General features: G+C 64.9%; 6 protein-coding genes across 6 annotated transcripts in view; 4 read left to right on the top strand and 2 right to left on the bottom strand.

Annotated features, from left to right (window-relative positions):
* Positions 1 to 246: 246 nt before the first annotated feature.
* AMSG_09468 (uncharacterized protein) lies at positions 247 to 2,340 on the top strand (the record flags this gene model as incomplete). The annotated part of the gene is made up of 2 exons (XM_013898861.1): positions 247 to 383; positions 651 to 2,340. The coding sequence occupies 2 exons, from the start codon at positions 247 to 249 to the stop codon at positions 2,338 to 2,340; spliced, it is 1,827 nt and encodes a 608-aa protein (XP_013754315.1).
* An 812-nt stretch (positions 2,341 to 3,152) lies between these two features.
* On the bottom strand, positions 3,153 to 6,103 carry AMSG_09466 (endo-1,4-beta-D-glucanase; the record flags this gene model as incomplete). Its single annotated transcript, XM_013898860.1, has 2 exons — positions 3,153 to 5,675; positions 5,708 to 6,103. 2 exons carry the CDS (start codon positions 6,101 to 6,103, stop codon positions 3,153 to 3,155), a joined length of 2,919 nt encoding a protein of 972 aa, XP_013754314.1.
* Positions 6,104 to 6,997: 894 nt separating this feature from the next.
* AMSG_09465 (uncharacterized protein) lies at positions 6,998 to 7,768 on the top strand (the record flags this gene model as incomplete). Its single annotated transcript, XM_013898859.1, has 2 exons — positions 6,998 to 7,056; positions 7,144 to 7,768. The coding sequence occupies 2 exons, from the start codon at positions 6,998 to 7,000 to the stop codon at positions 7,484 to 7,486; spliced, it is 402 nt and encodes a 133-aa protein (XP_013754313.1). The 3' UTR covers positions 7,487 to 7,768.
* Positions 7,527 to 8,797, bottom strand: AMSG_09464 (proteasome subunit beta type). The gene is made up of 2 exons (XM_013898858.1): positions 8,516 to 8,797; positions 7,527 to 8,191 (listed from the first exon to the last, which is right to left on the bottom strand). The coding sequence occupies exons 1-2, from the start codon at positions 8,773 to 8,775 to the stop codon at positions 7,582 to 7,584; spliced, it is 870 nt and encodes a 289-aa protein (XP_013754312.1). The 5' UTR covers positions 8,776 to 8,797; the 3' UTR covers positions 7,527 to 7,581.
* Positions 8,798 to 8,805: 8 nt separating this feature from the next.
* On the top strand, positions 8,806 to 9,847 carry AMSG_09463 (uncharacterized protein; the record flags this gene model as incomplete). Its single annotated transcript, XM_013898857.1, has 2 exons — positions 8,806 to 9,681; positions 9,730 to 9,847. Exons 1-2 carry the CDS (start codon positions 8,963 to 8,965, stop codon positions 9,845 to 9,847), a joined length of 837 nt encoding a protein of 278 aa, XP_013754311.1. The 5' UTR covers positions 8,806 to 8,962.
* A 152-nt stretch (positions 9,848 to 9,999) lies between these two features.
* AMSG_09462 (uncharacterized protein) overlaps positions 10,000 to 10,249 on the top strand; it is a 3,915-nt gene continuing 3,665 nt past the window's right edge. Inside the window, exon 1 of the mRNA XM_013898856.1 lies at positions 10,000 to 10,034. Within this exon, the coding sequence (XP_013754310.1) occupies positions 10,032 to 10,034 (3 nt within the window). The 5' untranslated portion in view covers positions 10,000 to 10,031. The remainder of the gene's footprint in view (positions 10,035 to 10,249) is intronic.

Here is a 10,249-nt window from a genome sequence, read left to right as displayed (position 1 = left end):
CCACAGTGGGTGGGCCATGCACAGGCCTACCCCGATTAATACCCTCGTCGGATCTGAGGGTCTCTGGCCAGCCCCTACACCACGTCTGGTCCTCAGCACCGGCCCTTGTTCCCCCCACCGCCACCATGGCCATGACCATGACCACCACCACCACCACCTCCATGGCCATGACCATGACCACCACCATGATCATGACCAGGATCATGGCCACATCGCCACATCCCGCCCTCTACACAGGATCCATGGATGCTCGCCCTGCTCTCGCTGAAGCACATCCGCGCCGATGAGTACCTTGAACGTGCTCTGGACCAACTGGATCGTCATATGGCCGCGTCTGCCTCGGTCGCTGCCGTCACCGCTTCCGCTCTCGCTGCCGCTTCCGCGTCCGCTGCCGCTTCCGCTTCCGCTTCCGCTTCCGCTTCCGCCGCTGCCACTGTCTCAACCACCCCTTCTTCGATTGCTGCTGCAGATCATCATCGCCGCCCGCATCCGCCCCGTCATCGTCCGCATCCGCCCTGCCATCACCCACATCCACCGTCCGCAGCAGACTGTACTGCTGTGGGCCCAAGGACGGCAAAACTCCGTGCTACAAGAGCAGAGCCTGCGAGGAGAAGACCAGTACGGACGACGGGAAGGAGGCGGCGGAAGAGGAACAAGCCCAAGCCCAAGCCGAGGCCCAAGCCCAAGCTCAAGTCACAGAGCCGCACGTCTCGGAAGCGGAGCAAGAAGAACGCCCACGAACTGCTTGGTCCGCAGCCAGAGCTGCCACCTTCCCGAACTCCGCAGCCGCCAACTGCGCGTCAGCCGCACCACCAGCCGCGGCGTCGGGGCGTTGCCGGCCGCCGCTACCGGTCGCTTTCGACTTCGTCGTCATCGTCATCCTCGCCACCACATCCGCTACTGATTGTGCGGTCGCTCTCATCGTCGTCGTCATCGTCACTGCCGCCGCCGCCGGCCAAGACACCACCGCCAGCGGCTTCCATGCCGACGGCGGCGATGACGCCTGCTGACAAGGCCCGCCTCATTCGGGAGCGAAGAGCTGCCTACGAGCGCCGCAAGCACTCAATCCTGTCCGGCGCGGATGAGGTCGCCCGCCAGGCCGCTCTCGCTGCGCGCGCTGCTGTCATGGCCCAGGCAGCTGCCACGCGAAAAGCAGCTGACGACGCTGCTGCAGAGGAAAAGCTCCGCGAAGCACTGCGCGCCGATCCGTTTGCGCGTCTCGCCATGCGTCACCGCCGGCGGATGGCGGCCAAAGCTGCGCGGCTGGCCACACGGACCGCCAAGCCGCGGCTGGCTCCGGCCGAAGAGCCACTTGCTTCCTCGGAATGCCCGCCGTCGCCAGGCGTACCCAATCGCCGCCACCGCCGTCTCGCCTCGGATGGCTTGGCCTCGTCGTCAGCTGACGCCGAAGCAAGGCTTCGCGCCCGCGCTGCAGACTCGGGCCCGCGTCTCTCCGCCCGTCGCGCCCGGCGAGTTCGGACTGGAACCAAGACTCGCCGAGTCCGAGCGCCACACTCACCGTCGTCATCCTCCTCCTCCTCCTCCTCCTCATCTTCGCTGCCTATGCTCAAGTCGTCGACCCACATCGTGAGTATCGGCCCTGGCCCTTCCGGTCGCAATCTTAACCGCACTGGAACGCTGACAGACATGCTCGAGCTGTACACCACCTCGGACGAGGCTCGCGAGTCCCATCGAGTCTTGAAGCAGGCGCGTGAGACAAGGCGCAAGCATCAGGCCCAGGAAGCCGCCGCCGATGCCGCCATGCGTCAGCTGCGCGAAGCCGCCGCCGCCCGCATCCGCGAGCGGCAGGCCCGCTTTGTCGAGGCTGCTGAAGAGCGCGCCCGCCAGCGTGCCGCTGTCGAGGCCGAGGCTGCTCGCCGCCGCGCCCGTGCGCGCGCCGACGCCGAAAAGGACCACCAAATTGCGGTCGTTCGCATGCAGGTCCTCCTCGAACTGGATGCCCTCTGCCGCGCCAAGGCCGCCGTCGAGGTTGCGGCTGTTGAGCGCGAGCAACGCAAGGTTGCATGGTCGTCGTTCCTTGCCAATCTCAAGCACCGCGCATCGGCCGTCCTCAAGCTCCGCACCGCGCTCGCCAATCGCAAGCGCTTGCGCACTGTCGTCCCTCACCTTGCCTCAGACCTGGCAGGTATGGCCGCTACCAAGCCTGTCATCTCGGGCGCGTTGGCTGCCATCGCCGAAGAGATTAACGACGCAACGTCGTCGTCGTCATCGTCGTCGTCGTCGTCATCATCGTCAGCGTCTGCCGACTATGATTACGAGTACGAGTACGAGTATGAGTACGAGTACGAGTCCGCCGACGAGAGCGCGGCAAGCTGCTAGTCTTCGTTTATCCCTTTACGGTACGGAATGGACGAATTTGTCCATCGCGCAACGTCCATCGATCGCGGTGTCAGAGTGGTACAATGTGTTAATGGCTGCTGTGGCCACTGGTGGACCACAACAGAAAACAGTCGGCGATGCAGAGATGGACGCCACACGCGCGGCACAAAAGATCCGCGGCCGCGATCGCTCACCATGAAGCTTCCGGCAGGCGAGGCAGTCGCGTCGCGCGGCGGCTCGCTGGGGAAAGTGGTGATGACGAGCAACGGCTGCAGAGGGACGCTTCCGCTTGTGCGACGGCGCGGAGCTGACGGCGTTGGTGCTGGCGGCGAGGGCGTCGATGATGTCGTAGGGAAATGCCACGCGAGTCATGGCGGGGCATGGGCTCGCATCAGCGTAGAGCGCGTACGCGGCGTCCAGAATCCAGTACAGGATGGCGCGCCGCCACTTGCGCGGCTACGCCGACCGGCAAGCTCGTCCGTCGCAAGAAGATCCACAACGTCCTCGCGCACTCCCGTCTGGCCGCTGTGTTCAACTCTGTCATGCTCTCCTTCCCGGTCGTCGGGGTCGTCAACGACAAGCTCCGCACCGTCCGCACCGTCCGCGCCCGCAGCCGCTTCCGGATCGGCGCCGTACGGCACCTTGCGCGCCTCGCCAATGCTCCCAGGCGTCCGTCACTGCGACGTCATCTCGGGCATCCTTCAGGCGGGCGTCTACGTGTCGGCCGCCATCACGTGCGGGCGCGCCTCCCAACCGAGAAGTCAAGCATCATCGAGTTGTTCACTTGAAGTACCGTCCAGGTTTATCTGTTGTTACATGTCGGCGAGCGAGATCGCGTGAGAGGCGCCACCTGACGCAGACGCGCGCTTGTTGCGGCGTGAGCGGATAAAGAGCGCAACGACCGCAATAAACGCAACGGCCGCCACGCCGACAACAGCACCGCCCACAACCAGATTGAGTGAGTCACTCGAGCTCGGCGATGAGCCGCCGATCTGGCCTGCAGAGGCGGCGCCTGGCGGCGGGGGCGGGCTGGCCGATGCGGGCGGCGGCGGCGGCGACGGCGATGGGGGCGGTGGTGGCGGCGACGGCTCCTTTCCCAGCATCGCGAGCGTGCCGAGCTGCAGGAGCATTGGCGCAAAGGTCTCGTGGATGGTGTACTCGGTCATCGGCGAGGTGCCGAGGTGAAAGCCGGCAAAGCACTCGGCAGGGGGAAAGGTGGCCATAGCCGGGTAGAAGAGCGAGCCGATGACTGGGGCTACGGTCGGGCCATAGATGCCGTTACCGTCGAGGGGGCCGAGGACAGGGATACCCGGCGGCGAGCGGAGGCCGCGGAACGAGGTGTCGACATGAACAATCTGTTCGACGCAGCTTCCGCGATCGTAGCCGAGCCGCTCCTTGGGCCCACAGATACCGGTGATGAACGCCTCGTTGCGAGGGTTGGCGCCGAGGCCAAAGCCAAGCGAGCGCTCGACGGCATCACGATAAATGGTCGAGTTCGGCATGAGAAACAGCGCACGAGGAATCTCCTGGCGGACGGTGACAAGGTCGACTGCCGGCCAAAAGTACGACCGCGCAATGGCGAGACCGCGGTTGTTCATGTTGGCGATGAGGTCGTCGGCCGTCCGCCTCACAGCCGCCGAGCACTCGGCTTGAAGCGCGATGTTGGTCGCGCCGGGCGTCGACGCGTAAACCCACGCGCCCTCCTCTTGCCGCCACTCGTAGTCCGAGTAGGTGTTGTTGAAGAAGCTGACCTCGCGGCCGGGGATGGTAAAGACCGACGTCGCCTCAAAGACGGTCTCGTACTCGGTCTTGCCGGTGAGCCGGAAGAGATCGGCGGCGGCGGTGTTGCGGGCATCGCGCAGAACCTTGGGCAGAAAGTACTTAAAGTTGGGCCAGTTGGGATCCGACTCGTTGCCGAGCGGCATGTACTTGGCCTCGAGCGGATCGTGAAGGTGCGCTTCTCCGTATGAGAACGCAAGCTCGGCCTTGGCCTCGAGGTCGGCGGCAAAGGCGGCGTTGTACTGGGCCGAGACGCGGGCGAGGCGCGCGGCGCCCGATGCCGCCAGGTACGACGCCCACGGGTCCGGCGAGTGGCAGTAGACCTTGAGCGAGGTGTCTGTCGAGACTTCACCGATGACCGGATGCTCCTCAAACTCGATGCCGCCGATGACTCCGCCGTCGGGCGCCATGTACTCGATGTACATGTCGATGTTCCGCCAGGCGGCCTCGAGAAGCGGCGGCAGGTTGAGCGACGACGGTGGCTGCGAGAGCTGGATGCCGGCGAAGAACTCGGCGTCGAGATCAAAGAGGTCACAGAGCGCCTGCGTGAGCGCTACGTGTGTAATGCGCCGGTCCCAGTCACCGGCGTCCATGGACCCGCCCTTGGCGAGGCACTCGGAGCCCGGAATCGCCTCGCGTGTGATGGTCGAAAATGCCTCGGCGTACTCGCCGAGCCCAGTCGAGCCGGTGTACATGATCGGGAGCGAGTAGAGGTACGGGTTGGCCGGTGTAGGCACCTGCGGAGCGCCGCGGGCGTAGGTTGCGTAGGCGGGATCGAGCGGCACGCCTGAGCGGTGGTAGTAGAGCGCGGATCCGACGAGCTCGACAGCACGGTTGTAGACCCCGTGCCGCACCTCGAACGGCTGCGAGGAGCCGACGTGCGCAACGACGACACGGAACTTGGCCGGCGCCGGCGCGCCGACAAAGCCTGGAAACGCAGCCTCGAAGATGTACGTCTTGGACTGGGTCCGCCCTCGCTGCCCGCCTTGGAAGTCCTCGATCGCGCTCGGATCCTGGACGAGAGTGATGTTGGCCGGGCCGTAGACGACGGCACCGGTGGCGTCGTCAACAACGGTAAAGTCCATCAGCGGCACGCCCGAGCCCGGAAACCAGGAGCCGCTCGGCACGAACTGGCTAAAGTCGACCGGCGTGTTGGCCCAGACCGAGATGAGGGCGCGGGCGGCGGACGACTCTGGGAGAAAGCCGACCATGTTGACGTGGATGGCGTCCGAGAGTGTGTGCGGGCTCAGCACAACGTCGAGGACCGAGCCTGTGGTTGCGTTGAAGCAACCGGTGCACGATGGCGGCGTTGCCACCGAGACGTTGTAGGCGTGGCCATCTTTGAGGTACGCTGACGCAAAGTAGAGGTACACGGTGAACTGCTGCGAGCCAGTATTGGTCGGGTAGTACTGTAGCGGCTTGGTGATCATGGCTTGCTGCAGCGGCATGGCCTTGGCGGCGACAAGATCTGGGACGAGCGGGATGGCAAAGTCGGGATCGGTGGGTGATGAGACAGCGTAGATAGAGGGCGTGTTGGCCCAGACTGAGTCGAGCAGCTCGCCGAGAAGCGTGTCCGGGCCGAGCATACGGCACGCACAAGTGACGCCCCATCGCAGCGCGAGAGGTTGCGGTTGGGAAAGGTGCCAGTGCAGTCAGCGCCGTCGTCGAGGTAGCCCTTGATGATGCCGGGCTCGACGCCGCCTGGATCGCCAGGCGTGGCCACGATGTACTGAAAAAGCTGGCCGTTCGTCTGCACAAGCAAGTCGTTGCCGTTGTACACGTAGTCGAGCGTCGCGCCCGTCAGGACACGACCGGCTGCCCCGTGCAGCGCAAGAATGTTGGGATGCTCCCGCGAGATGCGAGTGACAGTTGGAAAAGGCGGCGAGTCGAGTGGCCAGGTCGAGGCATATTCAGAGGCCGTACCGGCAGCGTGTCCTGCAACCAAGCACACAACCAGCACTGTGGCACTCCAGAGCAACTTCATAGCTGATACTACGCCGTGTCTCGCGGCTTTGAGTGAGAAGAGTGTCCACCGCCTGTGGCGCGGAGGAAGAGCAGTAGTTGAGACTCGCAGCAGTATGATAATTCTGTTTCACATGGAGCGGAAAAAAGTACAACAAGTGGAACGAAAAGGTAACAAGTGACTGGGGCGGAGATGACACACGGTCCGGGTGAAAGGGTGTGTGGGGAGAGGGTGAGAGGGTGTGGACGAGCAATAGATTGGGTTGGCACGAATGAGGGCTGTGTGGAGGCTGGGAAGGCGGCAGTCATGTGGCTTGGGTGACGTGACAATTCTTTTTCACCGTCCGCAATCTCTTACCGGTCCTCCACTCGGCTCACCATCGGTGGGTGCATGCTCAACCCGGCGTGACTACGTTCTTCATCGGCATGTCGCAAAGTCACCAGAGGCCAACAGCTGGGCTCAAGCAGAGCTGGACTCGAACCGAGCACAGTTGACCTGTCATGCCTTGGCTTCCGCCCACGGCTGCCGTCGTCACGGCCGTGGCTGACAATCGATAGCGATGAAGGCGAAGTGGCGATCGAGAAGCAGTCGAGAGGGTAGCTGAGAGGGCGATGTTGCCGCAACTGCTACGAGTGGCTAACACTCGCGGCCGGCTGAGCGATGCGAAGTGGCTGACATCCTACTATGCTAACAGCTCCGATGGCGTCGACACAGTCGGCTCCCACGGAGCGGGAACCCATCCGCCGGCCCTTTCTGATGACGACGCGCGACGACGACGACGACGACGGCCGCCCTCCGGGCGCCCAATTCTTACCTTGATATCGTGTGTACGCGAGCCATCGAACGGCGCTCACGTACACGCGGATCGCCGTGCCAATCGGCACGATGTGGTGGCAAAGATGATCAGCACAGCAAATGCGAGGAAGTCTCAAGCTCTCGAGCCAGCGGAGCGACCGCTCGTCTGGCAACCGAGAGTACCACTTTTGTGCTTGTCCGATGGCGAGTCGTGGCAGTCGGGCTGGGCCGAGATGCCGTGCTGGTGGCCGCCTGGCCCGAGCCAGGCCGCTGTCATCGGGCACCGGTGAGACTGCAGCGGTGGTTGTGGGCGAGGGACAGGTTGTGGTGGGCAACACTTGGCGTGACGGCTGGAGGGAGTTGGCCGGAATGGAGGGCTTGGACGTGAACCTGGGCATTGCCATCTGTGGTGTGCTCTCGCTGCTGGTGTGGTGCCTCTCGGCCGGCACCTGGGTCTCGCGCGAGCCCATGCCGTGGTTCCTCGGCGTGAACACAGCCATTGTGCTGGCGCTCTTCACCCTCTACGGCGCCTCTACCTACATCATGCAGCACGTCCTGGGCGTGTATCGGGGCAGGCTGGACATGATCATGATCGAGCCCGACTCGTAGCCTTGCTCTCTCGCTGTCACCCGCACACGCCTCGCTCGGACTGGTTCCGTCGTCACTTTACGGGCAACGGGGCATGCCGCCACGCGCGGCTGCTTCTAGTCGCGCTTGAGATCAAAGGTCTCGACGCGGACGCCGTCGGCGGTGATGATGTGCATCTCGACCGAGTCGCCGGTGTAGATGTCGCGCTCGCCGGCCGAGACAAAGACGTCCTTGACGAGGTCGATGGACTCGTCGAGGGTGAGCTCGTCGGGCTTGATGGAGTGGTTCTTAAAGTCGAACTGGTTGTCGAGGACCGGCTGGAGAAGCGAGGTGCCTGAGCCCTGGACGCAGCAAGTGGAGCGCTCAAACGAGCCGACAGCGTCGTAGCCGTAGACCGAGCCGACGCCGTCCTCGTCGAGGCCGCCAATGACGACAAAGGCGTAGATGGGGAAGAAGCGACGCCGGTAGAGGGTGGTGGAGACGAGCTGCGCCAGCGACTGGGTCGACATCGGCTTGCCCATCTTGCGCTCGTACATAGCGATGCGGAAGCGCAGCATCTTGATCAGGTTCGTGGCATCCGCCTGCATCCCTGCCATGGCAATTGAGCACTTGTCGTTGATCCGGTACGTCTTGGGCTTGTTCCGCGTGTGGATCTCGTACCCGGCCGACATGCGCGTGTCCCCTGCCACAATGCAGAAGTCCTTGCCCGCCAGCGCCAGCGCCGTCCTGTCCGCCGCCCGCCGCCCACCCACCCGCCCACCAGCCGAGCCGCACCAGCCAAGCCGCACCAGCCAAGCCACACAAACCACACCACACACCATATGTAAGTCGTGGCGCCTTCCTTCCCCTTCCCCCCTCCCCTTTCTAGCAATCGCAGCAAGGGCAGCCGACTCGGCGGCCCACAACCCAAAAATCGCCCGTGGGCCGAAGAAGGTCGGTCGCACTTTTGGCCGGTCGGCGGAAGGCGACCTGACGACAGGGAGGGGGGGTAGGGGGGGGGGGGATGCAGGGGGGGAGGGGGGGAGAGAGAGGGAGAGAGAGAGAACGTACCCGCCATTGAGGACATAGGGGGAGAAAGCGGCTGTCTTGGGGCCAGAGCCGACGGTGACAGCGGCAGAGCTGGAGGAGGCGGCGGAGAAGCGCGAGGGAGCGACCGGAGCCTGCTTGCCCGTGGCCAGGCGGGCGGCCATAGGCCCACTCGGGCCATGGCTCCCAAGGCTCGGCCCGCTCAGTCCAGAGTGCATCTGAGAGCTGACCGTGAGCGTCGGCACCGTCGGCAGGTACAGCTCACGCTGCATAGGAAACGCCATGTTCCTCGCACAACAGACAACTGTGCCCGTCCGCGGCCTTGTCTGTGTCGGTCACCCCGCGCCCGCGATCGATCACCGCCCAGAGTGATCGATCGTGGCTGTGATCGATCGCAGGCAGTGGCGTCGCCGCTCCGACCACCGCAAGCAACTGAGCACTTGCGCCAACTGGTACGGTACCCGACTTGGAATGAATGGTTATCCGTTTCCGGCTCTTCTGACCACTGGCGAGCCGCTGCTGGCGCCTGGCTCGGACGAGAGGCAGACGAGCCCACCCAAGCCAGCCACCCGGCCGGTGGAGACAAAGCGGGCTGAGCAGCCTGGGCGTGGCAAGCAAACGGCGCGCGAGATGGAGCTGGAGGCTGAGCTGCGGGCAACGCGCGGGACGCTACGGGAGATGGTCGACGAGATGCGGGTTCTGGAGGACGAGGCCGAGGCCACGACCGAGGAGAACGGACGGCTGCGGGCGCGGCTGGCCCGGATGGACGACGATCGCGCGTGGTACGCCAAGCGGCTGGAGGAGCGCGATGCAGAGGTGGTCCGTGTTGAGCGCATCGCGCTTGCTCTTCGCGACAAGGTGTCGAGCTTGGAGCTCGCGCTGACCCGCGCCAACAATCGGGCCGCCGCTGCGGTCGCGCGCTCGGCGAGCCTCGCCGATCACAACCACGCTCTGCGAGCTGCAAGCGGCAGCCCACCACCGCGGCAAAGCCCGGGTGCCTCGCCACGTCCCTCGCCACTCGCCTCGCCGCTCGCCTCACCTATCGGCCCCGCTCCTGATCGCCCGCTCTCTGTACACGAGCTTGCGGCCTCGGCAGCGCCGGTGCTTGGCCCTGGCGGCTATGATCCCGGCCTCACACCCGCCCCGCGGCAGTCGGCCGCGCCACGTCCATCCGCCACCGCCTCGTCGCTGTCGCCGTCATCGCCCTCACGTCCTCTTCCCACAGCCAGCACACCCAGACCCGCGCCGTCACCCGCGCCGGCACCTGCGCCCGTGCCACTGCCAGCAACCTCGATGGACGAGACCATCTCCTCGCTCCCACCCAACATCCAGGCTATCCTCAACAAGTACCGATAGCTACCGAGCTTTGGTCATTCTAAACACCGCCCATCATCAGTCACTACGCGCCAGCCGCGCCGGTTCAAGTCATCGCCCGGCATGGCCCGGTACCCCCCCCCCCCTCCCCCCGATCTGACCCCGCCCAGTCCACGCCACCAACACCAACACCCGTCGCAGACACCAGTCCAGTCAGGCCTACACCATGGTACGTTCCCAAGTACCCCCAACCCATACTGCCCCTTCCTCCCCCCTCCCCTCCCCTCCCCTCCTCTCCCCCCTTCCCTTCCCTGCTCCCCTACCTGCCCACCGGCCCGCCCCCACCCCCCCCCTATTGCGCGACCGAGGGTCTGCCCGACCTGTTGGTTAAAAACACACCCCCCCCTACATGAGCCAAATCGTGATCTACACCACGCAACTATG

Source organism: Thecamonas trahens, assembly GCF_000142905.1.
Source record: "Thecamonas trahens ATCC 50062 unplaced genomic scaffold supercont1.50, whole genome shotgun sequence".
NCBI classification, from domain to species: Eukaryota; order Apusomonadida; family Apusomonadidae; genus Thecamonas; species Thecamonas trahens.
The sequence above is the reverse complement of the archived record's forward strand: the minus strand, read 5'-3'. Positions and strand labels throughout refer to the sequence as shown.